Below are 19,386 nucleotides of genomic sequence, written 5' to 3'. Positions count from 1 at the left end.
TGACTTTGTTAGTTAACCGTTGAAATGTGGCTGGGGTGTTTTTCATGCCAAATGACATAAGTTTGAATTGGTATATACCATCTGGAGTCACACAAGCTGTAATCTCCTTCGGCCTTTCGGATAAAGTTACCTGCCAGTAACCTTTAAGTAAATCCAATTTGGAAATAAAAGCGGATTGTCCCACTTTCTCAATGCAATCCTCCAAAGGTGGGATAGGATAAGAGTCCATTCTTGTAACTGCATTAACCTTTCTATAGTCCACACACAATCATTGGGTACCGTCTGGTTTAGATACCATCACTATGGGTGAGCTCCATTGGCTGCAACCCACTTCAATTATGCCATTTTTAAGCATACTCTCAATCTCTTGGCTCACCTGCGACCTAGTTACTACACAATCCGGAAAAATCCCAGGATATTCGTCCTTCAACACTTCAGTTGTCTGATTTTCCACTGGCTTATCAACCACAGTAGGCATCACTCCCATCTGCGATCCAGCTATATCATTAGAACATAGAACAATACAGCGCAGTACAGGCCCTTCGGCCCACGATGTTGCACCGAAACAAAAGCCATCTAACCTACACTATGCCATTATCATCCATATGTTTATCCAATAAACTTTTAAATGCCCTCAATGTTGGCGAGTTCACTACTGTAGCAGGTAGGGCATTCCACGGCCTCACTACTCTTTGCGTAAAGAACCTACCTCTGACCTCTGTCCTATATCTATTACCCCTCAGTTTAAAGTTATGTCCCCTCGTGCCAGCCATTTCCATCCGCGGGAGAAGGCTCTCACTGTCCCCCCTATCCAACCCCCTGATCATTTTGTATGCCTCTATTAAGTCTCCTCTTAACCTTCTTCTCTCCAACGAAAACAACCTCAAGTCCATCAGCCTTTCCTCATAAGATTTTCCCTCCATACCAGGCAACATCCTGGTAAATCTCCTCTGCACCCGCTCCAAAGCCTCCACGTCCTTCCTATAATGCGGTGACCAGAACTGTACGCAATACTCCAAATGCGGCCGTACCAGAGTTCTGTACAGCTGCAACATGACCTCCCGACTCCGGAACTCAATCCCTCTACCAATAAAGGCCAACAGTCCATAGGCCTTCTTCACAACCCTATCAACCTGGGTGGCAACTTTCAGGGATCTATGTACATGGACACCTAGATCCCTCTGCTCATCCACACTTTCAAGAACGTTATTCCGCATTCCTGTTATTCCTTCCAAAGTGAATCACCTCACACTTCTCTACATTAAACTCCATTTGCCACCTCTCAGCCCAGCTCTGCAGCTTATCTATATCCCTCTGTAACCTGCTACATCCTTCCACACTATCGACAACACCACCGACTTTAGTATCGTCTGCAAATTTACTCACCCACCCTTCTGCGCCTTCCTCTAGGTCATTGATAAAAATGACAAACAGCAACGGCCCCAGAACAGATCCTTGTGGTACTCCACTTGTGACTGTACTCCATTCTGAACATTTCCCATCAACCACCACCCTCTGTCTTCTTTCAGCTAGCCAATTTCTGATCCACATCTCTAAATCACCCTCAATCCCCAGCCTCCGTATTTTCTGCAATAGCCTACCGTGGGGAACCTTATCAAACGCTTTGCTGAAATCCATATACACCACATCAACTGCTCTACCCTCATCTACCTGTTCAGTCACCTTCTCAAAGAACTCAATAAGGTTTGTGAGGCATGACCTACCCTTCACAAAGCCATGCTGACTATCCCTGATCATATTATTCCTATCTAGATGATTATAAATCTTGTCTCTTATAATCCCCTCCAAGACTTTACCCACTACAGACGTGAGGCTCACCGGTCTATAGTTGCCGGGGTTGTCTCTGCTCCCCTTTTTGAACAAAGGGACCACATTTGCTGTCCTCCAGTCCTCTGGCACTATTCCTGTAGCCAATGATGATATATAAATCAAAGCCAAAGGTCCAGCAATCTCTTCCCTGGCCTCCCAGAGAATCCTAGGATAAATCCCATCAGGTCCCGGGGACTTATCTATTTTCAGCCTGTCCAGAATTGCCAACACCTCTTCCCTACGTACCTCAATGCCATCTATTCTATTAGCCTGGGGCTCAGCATTCTCCTCCACAACATTATCTTTTTCCTGAGTGATTACTGACGAAAAGTATTCATTTAGTATCTCGCCTATCTCTTCAGACTCCACACACAATTTCCCATCCCTGTCCTTGACTGGTCCTACTCTTTCCCTAGTCATTCGCTTATTCCTGACATACCTATAGAAAGCTTTTGGGTTTTCCTTGATCCTTCCTGCCAAATACTTCTCATGTCCCCTCCTTGCTCTTCTTAGCTCTCTCTTTAGATCCTTCCTCGCTACCTTGTAACTATCCATCGCCCCAACTGAAACGTCACACCTCATCTTCACATAGGCCTCCTTCTTCCTCTTAACAAGAGATTCCACTTCCTTGGTAAACCAAGATAAACTGTATTCCTGGACAAGATGGCTTCTCTATTACTCCTAATACCATTTCACCACTCATCACTGGACTTTCCAATCTTACCTTGTATAATGGAACACTACTCCTCTCACCCTGAATTCCACATATTACCACCTTTTCTGGCAACATTCTTCCCAAACTATATAACTCCTCATCTCTTACCATTAAAGATTGTCTAGCTCCCGTATCTCTTAAAATTGTGACTTCTTTACCTGCTCCTCCTGATACACATGAGTAAACTTTACCCACACAAGTAAATTCTTTAAAGAGATCTGGCACCTTCTTATCAATCACCTCTTGATCAGGCTGTACAATCTTTTGCACCACCTTCACTTCACTGGCTTTCCTTTACCACTTTAACAAACCCCACTGTCTTATCCTGTTTTACCACATCAGCCTTCCCAGTGCTTTTCTTCAACCACCAACACTGTGACTTTACATGGCCTCGTTTAGTATCGTGGAAACATTTGAAACTTTTCATTTCTTTTCCACCCTCCTGGATTTTTGTTTTAGTCTGAGGTCCACTCTCCTTATTATCTCCCATCAGATCCTCTTTACCTTCACCACTTGAGTATTTCTCATGTCGCCAGTTTCTATCCCTCACAGGCTGAAACTGATGTCGGAAACCAAGCTTTGATTTATGAACTAATTCATAATCATCTGCCATTTCTGCTGCTAACCTCACAGTTTTAACCCTCTGCTCTTCCACATGAGTTCTCACTGCATCAGGAATTGAATTTTTAAACTCCTCCAAAAGTATAATTTCTCTGAGAGCTTCATACATTTGGTCTATTTTCAAAGCCCTTATCCACCTATCAAAATTACTCTGTTTGATTCTTTCAAACTCCATGTATGTTTGACCAGGTTCTTTCCTTAAATTTCTAAACCTTTGTCTGTAGGCTTCAGGCACTAGTTCATATGCACCTAAGATGGATTTTTTCACCTCCTCATACATCTCAGAAACCTCCTCTGGTAGTGATGCAAACACTTCACTCGCCCTACCCACCAGCTTTGCTTGAATCAGTAATACCCACATGTCCTGTGGCCATTTCATTTGGTTTGCCACCTTCTCAAATGAAATGAAAAAGGCTTCTACCTCCTTCTCATCAAACCTTGGCAATGCTTGGACATACTTAAATAGATCCCCACCAAGCCTTCGCTCTTTCTCACTATCCTCATCACTAACATCCAACCGTATGTTTCCCTTTATGCCTGCCAATTTTAACTGACTGTCATGTTTCATGGCCATTTTCTGAAGTTCAAACACTCTCTCTTTATATTTTTCCCTGATCTGTCTCCCTGTCTCTTTCTTTTTCCTCTTTATCTCTTTCGTTTCGAGTTGCTTTAATTATTTCTCATGTTCCATTTGTTTAATTTGTAATTGAATTTTTGCCATTTCCAATGAGTCAAACTATCTCAGGCAACTTTAAATGCTTAGCCACTGCCATAATTACCTCATCTTTTCGCATTTTGTCAGGTAATGTTAACTGCAATGCCTTTGCCAAATCTAACAGTCTGCTTTTAGTCTCTGTCCGTAAGGTACTGTGTGTGACCGTCTCCACCCCCAAACACTTCTGAACTTCTGAAAGAGGTTAAACTGGAATACCACACATGAAAAGCAACCACAATATGCTCACCCCTCACTGTCTTTAAGTTCACTAAGTCAATCCAATAAATAGACTTTTATCCCGGATGAGCCCCCAATTTGTTATGGGCCAGGGTTTAGAGAACCCCAAAGTGTATCATGGAGTTTACCTGACCCACAACTTTTAATAGATTGTGGTATGTGGAGAACACGGCCCACTCTACAGGTGTGGTACAGCAGAAATGGAAAAGTATATTTGAAAGCAAAACAATGTTTATTCTATGAACTCAAGTTAACCTTTTTAAGACAAACAGTGAATATCTTAGCAACCATCAATTCAAATACAACCCCCAAAGAGTACAACACTAAGTAATGCTTACGCTGTCCTTTTAACATCCAGAAGACTTACAAAAACAGAGCCTTTATCAGAAGCTCATCAGGTTAAAGTCACTACTGAAAACATTTATAATTCTGAATTCACCAAATGATCAAGAGACAGTCTTTTCATGGCAGAGAGAACAGCAGTACAGCTGCTTTGTCTGGCTTCAGCTCCAATACTGAAAAACGAAAGCAAAAAGACACAGACACACCCACGCTTTTCTCAAAGTGAAACTAAAAAGCAGAGCCAGGCTCAGCTCCACCCACACTCTGACATCACTGCAGTAACATGAGCAGCCAAACATTTCTTAAAGTGACATTCTCATGACAGGAGTCTCCAAGGGCATTTTTTTGTGTGTGCGTAATAGGGTTGGGGTTGCCCGGTGTGGGTGTTGGGGGCTACGTGGTGGCTGGGGCACCCTCCCATGTCACGTCTGGGCTTGCGGGGGGGGGATTTTCTTGTGGACCTCAGAGATAGGGATACCATTTTAAAATGGCGTCCTGATCTCCCGCTACAGCAGGGAATTCTGATGAGCAGAGCTTCCCATTGTAAAAAACAGGGCTATGTGCGGCCTCAGCAGCGCGTTCCCCATTTAGACCCCTTATTCAACGTGAGTCGCGTTGAATAGCCATGTGGTTCTCGGCACTGCAAGTGCCGGGAAACACACGGCTAAACACACTCACTTGGGAACTTTGTTCGCTTTTGGGAAGATCCTAAGTGTTGAAGCCGCCGCAGGATTCGTGGAGTTCCTCAACAGCAGAACTGGCGGTGCAGAACCACGCCGTCGGGAATTTGGTCCATCGGAGGCGGAGAATCGCGGGGGCCCCGGAGAATACTGGGTTGGGCCCGCTAATGATATGCCAACGCCATTTACTGTGCATGCTTTCCGGAACGCATTGAAGCCAATGTTGAGGCGATGGAGAATTGCGATTTGGCGTGAAACCAGTGGGTGCCACAATTTCAGTCCCGGAACTGATTCTCCGCCCAATCGTATTTCCCGATTTTGCCGTCCGCCGATTGAGAATCCCGCCCACTGCCTTCATTATTGCTTTGGACCTGAACCCTCCAATTGCCCAGATTTTACTAGTACTTAAAATACATGTTTCATTCTATAATGGGTTGAATTTTCGTTGCCATTTAATTGTCCCCAACACTTGCTATAAATGAGAGAGTATTATAGCCCAAGCACCTCGTCAACAAGTTGGTTCGAAGGAATCGATGTGACTGTGGAATTACCTTGAGGGCCACTTGGCAGTGTCTAGGTGTCCACTCCACTCGGTAACATTCCGCCACACTCTGGTTTACTGGCTCCAAAAAGACCTGGAGTTCAGTCACTTCGTCCCAAATAGAGCAGAACTGGCTTCGGTTAAACCAGCAGAGATTATGAATAAGAGTGACTCCTGTGTTGGGCAGGTGCCTGTGCTCGATCTGAGTGAAGATCTTGTCCTGGTTTAGGGATCTCAGTGAGAGGGACAAAGTTTTCCTGTCCCACACCAGCCCGCTGAACTGTCCCTTTAGGATCCAGTCAGTGTCCGGTTTCTCCACAACCTGCCAGTAAAGTACTCCGATAGTCATCACCGACAGCAAAGCGACCCCAAGGCAGGCGATCGCCCCTTTCCACTTCTCGTTCATCTCCTTGACCCCAGGCTCCAGGCTGGCATCGCCCCCGGGGCTGGGCATCTCTCTGCCCCTTCTAAGCATGTCCAGTGTCCGGCCCGAGCTTCCAGAGCTGCCTCCTGAACCCTCTCCCGAGATAGGAATGAAACAACGGAATCTGCAGCCAGCAAACTGTTACTCAACACTTCACTCAGTGCGGACTGGGATAGTCTGCAAATCCAAACAAGGCAGACACATGACCCGGGCTGGAACTAGACCAAAACCACACATGGACTGAGGTAAAAGGAGAGCAAAATAAAAGACCCGAGGTAAAACAGAGCAAAATCAGAGATAGACTGGAGTTAAAATAATGGCAAAATCATACAGATCCGAGTTTAAAGCAGAGCAAAATCAGAGATAGACCCGAATTAAAAACAGAGCACAATATAAATATAACGGAGTTAAAACCAGAGCAAAACCAGCGATAGACCCGAATTAAGCCCAGAGTAAAATAATAGATAGAGCCAAGTAAAAACTAGAGCAAGATCAGGAATAGTCCCAACTAAACACCAGACCAGAATCCGAAATAGACCAGACATAAAAACAGGGCAAAATCACTGACAGAACCGAGTTAAAACCACATAAAAATAACAGACAGCCCCAAGATAAACCAGAGCAAAATGACGGCTATATCCGAGTTAAACCAAGAGACAAAATTACAGATAGAACCAAATTAAAACCAGACCAATGTCACACATAGACCCGAGTTAAAACCAGAGCAAAATCACAGCTAGACCCGAGTTAAAACCAGAGACAAAATCACAGATAGACCCAAATTAAAATCAGAGACAAAATCACAGATAAACCCAAATTAAAACCAGAGACAATATCACAGATAGACCCGAATTAGGACAAACAAAGAACAACAAAGAACAAAGAAATGTACAGCACAGGAACAGGCCCTTCGGCCCTCCAAGCCCGTGCCGACCATACTGCCCGACTAAACTACAATCTTCTACACTTCCTGGGTCCGTATCCTTCTATTCCCATCCTATTCATATATTTGTCAAGATGCCCCTTAAATGTCCCTATCGTCCCTGCTTCCACGACCTCCTCCGGTAGTGAGTTCCAGGCACCCACTACCCTCTGCGTAAAAAACTTGCCTCGTACATCTACTCTAAACCTTGCCCCTCTCACCTTAAACCTATGCCCCCTAGTAATTGACCCCTCTACCCTGGGGAAAAGCCTCTGACTATCCACTCTGTCTATGCCGCTCATAATTTTGTATACCTCTATCAGGTCTCCCCTCAACCTCCTTCGTTCCAGTGAGAACAAACCGAGTTTATTCAATCGCTCCTCATAGCTTATGCCCTCCATACCAGGCAACATTCTGGTAAATCTCTTCTGCACCCTCTCTAAAGCCTCCACATCCTTCTGGTAGTGTGGCGACCAGAATTGAACACTATACTCCAAGTGTGGCCTAACTAAGGTTCTATACAGCTGCAACATGACTTGCCAATTCTTATACTCAATGCCCCGGCCAATGAAGGCAAGCATGCCGTATGCCTTCTTGACTACCTTCTCCACCTGTGTTGCCCCTTTCAATGACCTGTGGACCTGTACTCCTAGATCTCTTTGACTTTCAATACTCTTGAGGGTTCTACCATTCACTGTATATTCCCTACCTGCATTAGCCCTTCCAAAATGCATTACCTCACATTTGTCCGGATTAAACTCCATCTGCCATCTCTCCGCCCAAGTCTCCAGACAATCTAAATCCTGCTGTATCCTCAGACAGTCCTCATCGCTATCCGCAATTCCACCAACCTTTGTGTCGTCTGCAAACTTACTAATCAGACCAGTTACATTTTCCTCCAAATCATTTATATATACTACAAAGAGCAAAGGTCCCAGCACTGATCCCTGTGGAACACCACTGGTCACAGCCCTCCAATTAGGAAAGCATCCCTTCATTGCTACCCTCTGCCTTCTATGGCCTAGCCAGTTCTGTATCCACCTTGCCAGTTCACCCCTGATCCCGTGTGACTTCACCTTTTGTACTAGTCTACCATGAGGGACCTTGTCAAAGGCCTTACTGAAGTCCATATAGACAATATCCACTGCCCTACCTGCATCAATCATCTTAGTGACCTCCTCGAAAAACTCTATCAAGTTAGTGAGACACGACCTCCCCTTCACAAAACCGTGCTGCCTCTCACTAATACGTCCATTTGCTTCCAAATGGGAGTATATCCTGTCTCGAAGAATTCTCTCCAGTAATTTCCCTACCACTGAAGTAAGGCTCACCGGCCTGTAGTTCCCGGGATTATCCTTGCTACCCTTCTTAAACAGAGGAACAACATTGGCTATTCTCCAGTCCTCCGGGACATCCCCTGAAGACAGCGAGGATCCAAAGATTTCTGTCAAGGCCTCAGTAATTTCCTCTCCAGCCTCCTTCAGTATTCTGGGGTAGATCCCATCAGGCCCTGGGGACTTATCTACCTTAATATTTTTTAAGACACCCAACACCTCGTCTTTTTGGATCACAATGTGACCCAGGCTATCTACACCCCCTTCTCCAGACTCAACATCTACCAATTCCTTCACTTTGGTGAATACTGATGCAAAGTATTCATTTAGTACCTCGCCCATTTCCTCTGGCTCCACACATAGATTCCCTTGCCTATCCTTCAGTGGGCCAACCCTTTCCCTGGCTACCCTCTTGCTTTTTATGTACGTGTAAAAAGCCTTGGGATTTTCCTTAACCCTATTTGCCAATGACTTTTCATGACCCCTTCTAGCCCTCCTGACTCCTTGCTTAAGTTCCTTCCTACTTTCCTTATATGCCACACAGGCTTCGTCTGTTCCCAGCCTTTTAGCCCTGACAAATGCCTCCTTTTTCTTTTTGACGAGGCCTACAATATCACTCGTCATCCAAGGTTCCCGAAAATTGCCGTATTTATCTTTCTTCCTCACAGGAACATGCCTGTCCTGTATTCCTTTCAACTGACACTTGAAAGCCTCCCACATGTCAGATGTTGATTTGCCCTCAAACATCCGCCCCCAATCTATGTTCTTCAGTTCCCGCCTAATATTGTTATAATTAGCCTTCCCCCAATTTAGCACATTCATCCTCGGACCACTCTTATCCTTGTCCACCAGTACTTTAAAACTTACTGAATTGTGGTCACTGTTACCGGAATGCTCCCCTACTGAAACATCTATCACCTGGCCGGGCTCATTCCCCAATACCAGGTCCAGTACCGCCCCTTCCCTAGTTGGACTGTTTACATATTGTTTTAAGAAGCCCTCCTGGATGCTCCTTACAAACTCCGCCCCGTCTAAGCCCCTGGCACTAAGTGAGTCCCAGTCAATATTGGGGAAGTTGAAGTCTCCCATCACCACAACCCTGTTGTTTTTACTCTTTTCCAAAATCTGTCTACCTATCTGCTCCTCTATCTCCCGCTGGCTGTTGGGAGGCCTGTAGTATACCCCCAACATTGTGACTGCACCCTTCTTATTCCTGATCTCTACCCATATAGCCTCACTGCCCTCTGAGGTGTCCTCTCGCAGTATAGCTGTGATATTCTCCCGAACAAGTAGCGCAACTCCGCCTCCCCTTTTACATCCCCCTCTATCCCGCCTGAAACATCTAAATCCTGGAACGTTTAGCTGCCAATCCTGCCCTTCCCTCAACCAGGTCTCTGTAATGGCAACAACATCATAGTTCCAAGTAGTAATCCAAGCTCTAAGTTCATCTGCCTTACCCGTAATGCTCCTTGCATTAAAACATATGCACTTCAGGCCACCAGACCCGCTGTGTTCAGCAACTTCTCCCCGTCTGCTCTGCCTCAGAGCCACACTGTCCCTATTCCCTAGTTCTCTCTCAATGCTCTCACCTTCTGACCTATTGCTCCCGTGCCCACCCCCCTGCCATACTAGTTTAAACCCTCCCGTGTGACACTAGCAAACCTCGCGGCCAGGATATTTATGCCTCTCCGGTTTAGATGCAACCCGTCCATCTTATACAGGTCACACCTGCCCCGGAAGAGCTCCCAGTGGTCCAGATAACGGAAACCCTCCCTCCTACACCAGCTGTTTAGCCACGTGTTTGTCTGCTCTATCTTCCTATTTCTAGCCTCACTGGCACGTGGCACAGGGAGTAATCCCGAGATTACAACCCTCGAGGTCCTGTCTTTTAACTTTCTGCCTAGCTCCCTGAACTCCTGCTGCAGGACCTCATGCCCCTTCCTGCCTATGTCGTTAGTACCAATATGTACAACGACCTCTGCCTGTTTGCCCTCCCCCTTCAGGATTCCCTCTACCCGTTCGGAGACATCCTGGACCCTGGCACCAGGGAGGCAACATACCATCCTGGAGTCTCTTTCACGTCCACAGAAGCGCCTATCTGTGCCCCTGACTATAGAGTCCCCTATTACTATTACTCTTCTGCGCTTTGACCCTCCCTTCTGAACATCAGAGCCAGCCGTGGTGCCACTGCTCTGGCTGCTGCTGTTTTCCCCTGATAGGCTATCCCCCCCGACAGTATCCAAAGGGGTATATCTGTTCGAGAGGGGGACAACCACAGGGGATTCCTGCACTGACTGCCTGCCCTTTCTGGTGGTCACCCATTTCTCTGCCTGCACCTTGGGTGTGACCACATTTACATAACTGCGATCTATGACGCTTTCCGCCACCTGCATGCTCCTAAGTGCATCCAATTGCTGCTCCAACCGAACCATGCGGTCTGTGAGGAGCTGCAGTTGGGTGCACTTTCTGCAGATGAAGCCATCCGGGACGCTGGAAGCCTCCCGGACCTGCCACATCTCACAGTCAGAGCACAGCACCCCTCTAACTGACATTGCGTCAATTAATTAAAATTAAAATTTGTCTTTTTTTTTTTTTTAATACTTTTTTTAAAAATTGCAAAGTTACTGTCAACTATCTGTTTCCTAGCACTAGATTTCTAATAGAAATGCGATAGCTAACTATAATACTCTCCGATCTCTGGCTTAGATATCCTCTAAATTATAATTAAGTTATGATGTTTAATTAGTTCCCAAATACTCAAATTTTTTATTTTTTTTTTAAATTTAGGTTAGAATCCCAACCAGCCACTCAGGTCACAGCTTTTCTGTGATGTCACTTCAGTTTCCCCCCGACACACACAATTTGAAAAAAGGTATAAAAGCAAAAATCACTTACTTACCTTCTGAGTGTCTGAGATGTTCTCAGGTTCTCTCGCTGACAGAGACTGCTCCTCCACCTCCGATCCTTGACCTGCACAATGCTAATAATAAATTAATATAATATGGCACTTACCTTACACCAATGGGTCTTATTATTAGGTTAGAGGAGGAGGGCGGGTGGGAGACACTACACGTGTAGTGTCTCGGGTTTCCTCTCCACCAGAATTTATTGGTTGGGGGGGGGGGGGGGGGACTTGCCAGAGGTCGAACTTCCGGTTCCCGCCTTATATAAAAACAAATAAAACAGAAAAGAAGAACAGACACGGGACCAGGCAAGGCTTTTTAAATTCACTACTCACCTCCAAGAAGGCCCCTGCGCACCGCTGCCGCCGAAATCCAAAGGGCTGCTCCTGTAAAGGTAAGAGCTTTTAAACTCACTACTCACCTCCCAGAAGGCCCCTGCGCACCGCTGCCGCCGAAATCCAAAGGGCTGCTCCTGTAAAGGTAAGGTTTTTAAATACACTACTCACCTCCAAGAAGGCCCCTGCGCACCGCTGCCGCCGAAATCCAAAGGGCTGCTCCTGTAAAGGTAAGGTTTTTAAATACACTACTCACCTCCAAGAAGGCCCCTGCGCACCGCTGCCGCCGAAATCCAAAGGGCTGCTCCTGTAAAGGTAAGGTTTTTAAATACACTACTCACCTCCAAGAAGGCCCCTGCGCACCGCTGCCGCCGAAATCCAAAGGGCTGCTCCTGTAAAGGTAAGAGCTTTTAAACTCACTACTCACCTCCCAGAAGGCCCCTGCGCACCGCTGCCGCCGAAATCCAAAGGGCTGCTCCTGTAAAGGTAAGGTTTTTAAATACACTACTCACCTCCAAGAAGGCCCCTGCGCACCGCTGCCGCCGAAATCCAAAGGGCTGCTCCTGTAAAGGTAAGGTTTTTAAATACACTACTCACCTCCAAGAAGGCCCCTGCGCACCGCTGCCGCCGAAATCCAAAGGGCTGCTCCTGTAAAGGTAAGGTTTTTAAATACACTACTCACCTCCAAGAAGGCCCCTGCGCACCGCTGCCGCCGAAATCCAAAGGGCTGCTCCTGTAAAGGTAAGGTTTTTAAATACACTACTCACCTCCAAGAAGGCCCCTGCGCACCGCTGCCGCCGAAATCCAAAGGACCAGAGCAAAATCACAGATAGAGCTGAATTAAAACCAGTGACAAATCACAGACAGACCCGAATTAGGACCAGAGCAAAATCACAGATAGTGCTGAATTAAAACCAGTGACAAATCACAGACAGACCCGAATTAAAACCAGAGACAAAATCACAGAAAGACCCGAATTAAGACCAGTGATAAATCACAGATAGACCAGCGTCAAAACCAGTGACAAATCAGATAGACCAGAGGCAAAACTAGTGACAAATCACAGATAGACCCAAATTAAAACCAAAGACAAATCACAGAGAGACCCATGTCAAAACCAGTGACAAATCACAGATAGACCAGAGGTAAAACTAGTGACAAATCACAGAGAGACCCATGTCAAAACAAGTGACAAATCACAGATAGACCAGAGGTAAAACTAGTGACAAATCACAGATAGACCCAAATTAAAACCAAAGACAAATCACAGTGAGACCGATGTCAAAACCAGAGACAAATCACAGACAGACCTGAGTCAAAACCAGTGACAAATCACAGATAGACCCGAGTTAAAATGAGACAAAATCTCAGAGACCCAAATTAAAACCAGAGACAAATCACAGATAGACCCGAATTAAAACCAGAGCAAAATCACAGATAGACCCAAATTAAAACCAGAGACAAATCAAAGATAGAGCTGAATTAAAACCAGTGACAAATCACAGACAGACCCGAATTAAAACCAGAGACAAAATCACAGAAAGACCCGAATTAAGACCAGTGATAAATCACAGATAGACCAGCGTCAAAACCAGTGACAAATCAGATAGACCAGAGGCAAAACTAGTGACAAATCACAGATAGACCCAAATTAAAACCAAAGACAAATCACAGAGAGACCCATGTCAAAACCAGTGACAAATCACAGATAGACCAGAGGTAAAACTAGTGACAAATCACAGAGAGACCCATGTCAAAACAAGTGACAAATCACAGATAGACCAGAGGTAAAACTAGTGACAAATCACAGATAGACCCAAATTAAAACCAAAGACAAATCACAGTGAGACCGATGTCAAAACCAGAGACAAATCACAGACAGACCTGAGTCAAAACCAGTGACAAATCACAGATAGACCCGAGTTAAAATGAGACAAAATCTCAGAGACCCAAATTAAAACCAGAGACAAATCACAGATAGACCCGAATTAAGACCAGAGCAAAGTCACAGATAGACCCAAATTAAAAACAGAAACAAATCAAAGATAGACCTGAATTAAAACCAGAGACAAATCAAAGATAGAGCTGAATTAAAACCAGTGACAAATCACAGACAGACCCGAATTAAAACCAGAGACAAAATCACAGATAGACCCAATTTAAAACCAGAGCAAAATCACAGATAGACCCGAATTAAAACCAGAGACAAAATCACAGATAGACCCGAATTAAAACCATAGACAAAATCACAGATAGACCCGAATTAAGACCAGAGCAAAATCACAGATAGACCCGAATTAAAACCAGGGACAAATCAAAGATAGAGCTGAATTAAAACCAGTGACAAATTATAGACACACCCGAATTAAAACCAGAGACAAAATCACAGATAGACTCAATTTAAAACCAGTGACAGATCACAGACAGACCGGAGTCAAAACCAGTGACAAATCACAGATAGACCCAAATTAAAACCACAGACAAAATCTCAGAGACCCAAATTAAAACCAGTGACAAACCTCAGATAGACCAGAGTCAAAACCAGTGACAAATCACAGAGAGACCCGTGCCAAAACCAGTGACAAATCACAGACAGACCAGAGTCAAAACCAGTGACAAATCAGATAGACCCAAAGTAAAACCAGAGACAAAATCTCAGAGACCCAAATTAAAACCAGAGACAAAATCTCAGATAGACCCGAGTCAAAACCAGTGACAAATCACAGATAGACCCAAATTAAAACCACAGACAAATCACAGATTGACCCAAGTTAAAACCAGAGACAAAATCTCAGATAGACCCGAGTTAAAACCAGTGACAAATCACAGATAGACCCAAATTAAAACCAAAGACACATCACAGATAGGCCCGAGTTAAAGCCAGAGACAAAATCACAGATAGACCCAATTTAAAAACAGAGCAAAATCACAGATAGACCCAAATTAAAACCAGTCCAAAGTCACAGACAGACCCAAATTAAAACCAGAGACAAAATCACAGATAGACCCGCATTAAGACCAGAGCAAAATCACAGATAGACCCGAATTAAAACCTGAGACAAATCAAAGATAGAGCTGAATTAAAACCAGAGCAAAATCACAGACAGATCAGAATTAAAACCAGAGACAAATCAAAGATAGAGCTGAATTAAAACCAGTGACAAATCACAGACAGACCCGAATTAAAACCAGAGACAAAATCACAGATACACTCAATTTAAAACAAGAGCAAAATCACAGGTAGACTCGAATTAAAACCAGTGACAAATCACAGAGAGACCCGAGTAAAAACCAATGAGAAATCACAGAGAGACCGGAGTCAAAACCAGTGACAAATCACAGATAGACCCAAATTAAAACGAGTCACAAATCGCAGATAAACCCGAATTATAACCAATGACAAATCACAGATAGACCCAAATTAAAACCAGAGACAAAATCTCAGAGACCCAAATTAAAACCAGAGACAAAATCACAGATCGACTCGAATTAAAACCAGTGACAAATCACAGATAGACTAGAGTCAAAACCAGTGACAAATCACAGATAGACCAGAGTCAAAACCAATGACAAATCACAGATAGACCCAAATTAAAACCAGAGACAAAATCTCAGAGACCCAAATTAAAACCAGAGACAAAATCACAGATAGACTCGAATTAAAACCAGTGACAAATCACAGATAGACTAGAGTCAAAACCAGTGACAAATCACAGATAAACCCGAATTATAACCAATGACAAATCACAGATAGACCCAAATTAAAACCAGAGACAAAATCTCAGAGACCCAAATTAAAACCAGAGACAAAATCACAGATAGACTCGAATTAAAACCAGTGACAAATCACAGATAGACCTGAGTCAAAACCAGTGACAAATCACAGATAGACCAGAGTCAAAACCAGTGACAAATCACAGATAGACTAGAGTCAAAACCAGTGACAAATCACAGATAGACTAGAGTCAAAACCAGAGACAAATCACAGATAGAACCAAATTAAAACCAAAGACAAATCACAGATACACCAGAGTCAAAACCAGAGACAAAATCACAGATAGACCTGAGTCAAAACCAGTGACAAATCACAGACAGACCTGAGTCAAAACCAGTGACAAATCACAGAGAGACCCGAGTTAAAACCAGTGCAAAATCACAGATAGACCCAAATTAAAACCAGAGACAAAATCACAGATAGACCCAAATTAAAACCAGACACAAATCACAGATTGACCCAAGTTAAAACCAGACACAAATCACAGATAGACCCGAGTTAAAACCAGAGACAAATCACAGATAGACCCGAGTTAAAACCAGAGACAAATCACAGACAGACCCACATTAAAACCAGAGACAAGTCACAGATAGACCCGAGTTAAAACCAGTGACAAATCACAGATAGACCTGAGTCAAAACCAGAGACAAGTCACAGATAGACCTGAGTTAAAACCAGAGACAAAATCACAGATAGACCTGAGTTAAAACCAGAGACAAATCACAGATAGACCCGAGTTAAAACCAGTGACAAATCACAGACAGACCCACATTAAAACCAGAGACAAGTCACAGATAGACCCGAGTTAAAACCAGAGACAAATCACAGACAGACCCACATTAAAACCAGTGACAAATCACAGATTGACCCAAGTTAAAACCAGACACAAATCACAGATAGACCCGAGTTAAAACCAGAGACAAATGACAGACACACCCACATTAAAACCAGAGACAAGTCACAGATAGACCTGAGTTAAAACCAGAGACAAAATCACAGATAGACCCGAGTTAAAACCAGTGACAAATCACAGACAGACCCAAATTATAACCAGGGACAAATCACAGATAGACCCGAGTTAAAACCTGAGACAAATCACAGATAGACCTGAGTTAAAACCAGAGACAAATCACAGATAGACCCGAGTTAAAACCACAGACAAATCACAGATTGACCCAAGTTAAAACCAGTGACAAACCTCAGATAGACCAGAGTCAAAACCAGTGACAAATCACAGAGAGACCCGTGCCAAAACCAGTGACAAATCACAGACAGACCAGAGTCAAAACCAGTGACAAATCACAGATAGACCCAAATTAAAACCACAGACAAATCACAGATTGACACAAGTTAAAACCAGAGACAAAATCTCAGATAGACCCGAGTTAAAACCAGTGACAAATCACAGATAGACCCAAATTAAAACCAAAGACACATCACAGATAGGCCCGAGTTAAAGCCAGAGACAAAATCACAGATAGACCCAATTTAAAAACAGAGCAAAATCACAGATAGACCCAAATTAAAACCAGACCAAAGTCACAGACAGACCCAAATTAAAACCAGAGACAAAATCACAGATAGACCCGCATTAAGACCAGAGCAAAATCACAGATAGACCCGAATTAAAACCAGAGACAAATCAAAGATAGAGCTGAATTAAAACCAGAGCAAAATCACAGACAGATCAGAATTAAAACCAGAGACAAATCAAAGATAGAGCTGAATTAAAACCAGTGACAAATCACAGACAGACCCGAATTAAAACCAGAGACAAAATCACAGATAGACTCAATTTAAAACAAGAGCAAAATCACAGGTAGACTCGAATTAAAACCAGTGACAAATCACAGATAGACCAGAGTCAAAACCAGTGACAAATCAGAGAGAGACCCGTGCCAAAACCAGTGACAAATCACAGATAGACCAGAGTCAAAACTAGTGACAAATCACAGATAGACCCGAAATAAAACCAGTGACAAATCACAGAGAGACCCGAGTTAAAACCAGTGACAAATCACAGAGAGACCGGAGTCAAAACCAGTGACAAATCACAGACAGACTTGAGTCAAAACCAGTGACAACTCACAGATAGACCCAAATTAAAACCAGAGACAAAATCTCAGAGACCCAAATTAAAACCAGAGACAAAATCACAGATAGACTCGAATTAAAACCAGTGACAAATCACAGATAGACTAGAGTCAAAACCAGTGACAAATCACAGATAGACCAGAGTCAAAACCAGTGACAAATCACAGATAGACTAGAGTCAAAACCAGTGACAAATCACAGTTAGACTAGAGTCAAAACCAGAGACAAATCACAGATAGACCCAAATTAAAACCAAAGACAAATCACAGATACACCAGAGTCAAAACCAGAGACAAAATCACAGATAGACCTGAGTCAAAACCATTGACAAATCACAGACAGACCTGAGTCAAAACCAGTGACAAATCACAGAGAGACCCGAGTTAAAACAAGTGCAAAATCACAGATAGACCCAAATTAAAACCAGAGACAAAATCACAGATAGACCCAAATTAAAACCAGACACAAATCACAGATTGACCCAACTTAAAACCAGACACAAATCACAGATAGACCCGAGTTAAAACCAGAGACAAATCACAGATAGACCCGAGTTAAAACCAGACACAAATCACAGACAGACCCAAATTAAAACCAGTGACAAATCACAGATTGACCCAAGTTAAAACCAGACACAAATCACAGATAGACCCGAGTTAAAACCAGAGACAAATGACAGACAAACCCACATTAAAACCAGAGACAAGTCACAGATAGACCCGAGTTAAAACCAGAGACAAAATCATAGATAGACCCGAGTTAAAACCAGTGACAAATCACAGACAGACCCAAATTATAACCAGGGACAAATCACAGATAGACCCGAGTTAAAACCAGAGACAAATCACAGATAGACCCGAGTTAAAACCAGGGACACATTCACAGATCGACCCGAGTCAAAACCAGTGACAAATCACAGATAGACCCAATTTAAAACCAGAGCAAAATCACAGATAGACTCAAATTAAAACCAGAGACAAAATCACAGATAGACCCAATTTAAAACCAGAGCAAAATCACAGATAGACTCAAATTAAAACCAGAGACAAATCACAGATAGACCAGAGTCAAAACCAGTGACAAACCACAGATAGACCCGAGTTAAAACCAGAGACAAAATCACAGATAGACCCGAGTTAAAACCAGAGACAAATCACAGACAGACCCAAATTAAAACCAGAGACAAATCACAGATAGACCCAATTTAAAACCTGAGACAAATCACAGATAGACCTGAGTTAAAACCAGAGACAAATCACAGATAGACCTGAGTTAAAACCAGAGACAAATCAATGATAGAGCTGAATTAAAACCAGAGCAAAATCACAGACAGACCAGAATTAAAACCAGAGACAAATCAAAGATAGACCCAAATTAAAACCAGAGATAAATCACAGATAGACCCGAGTTAAAATCAGAGACAAATCACAGATAGACCCGAGTTAAAATCAGAGACAAATCACAGATAGACCTGAGTTAAAACCAGAGACAAATCACAGATAGACCTGAGTTAAAACCAGAGACAAATCAATGATAGAGCTGAATTAAAACCAGAGCAAAATCACAGACAGACCAGAATTAAAACCAGAGACAAATCAAAGATAGACCCAAATTAAAACCAGAGATAAATCACAGATGGACCCGAGTTAAAATCAGAGACAAATCACAGATAGACCCGAGTTAAAACCAATGACAAATCACAGATAGACCCAAATTAAAACGAGAGACAAAATCATAAAAGACTCGAATTAAAACCACAGACAAATCACAGATAGACCAGAGTCAAAACCAGTGACAGATCACAGATAGACTCGAATTAAAACCAGTGACAAATCACAGATAGACCAGAGTCAAAACCAGAGACAAATCACAGATAGACCCAAATTAAAACCAGTGACAAATCACAGAGAGACCCGAG

The 19,386-nt window shown here is 43.5% G+C and overlaps 1 protein-coding gene across 1 annotated transcript in view; it reads right to left on the bottom strand.

Annotated features, from left to right (window-relative positions):
* Window positions 1–6,251, bottom strand: part of LOC140430942 (SITS-binding protein) — a 256,680-nt gene extending 250,429 nt beyond the window's left edge. Inside the window, exon 1 of the mRNA XM_072518773.1 lies at window positions 5,692–6,251. Within this exon, the coding sequence (XP_072374874.1) occupies window positions 5,692–6,156 (465 nt within the window). The 5' untranslated portion in view covers window positions 6,157–6,251. The remainder of the gene's footprint in view (window positions 1–5,691) is intronic.
* Between the last annotated feature and the right edge of the window lie 13,135 nt (window positions 6,252–19,386).

Source organism: Scyliorhinus torazame, chromosome 10 (assembly GCF_047496885.1).
Source record: "Scyliorhinus torazame isolate Kashiwa2021f chromosome 10, sScyTor2.1, whole genome shotgun sequence".
In the NCBI taxonomy this organism is placed as follows: Eukaryota; Metazoa; Chordata; class Chondrichthyes; order Carcharhiniformes; family Scyliorhinidae; genus Scyliorhinus; species Scyliorhinus torazame.
This window is presented reverse-complemented; position numbering and strand designations above follow the sequence as displayed.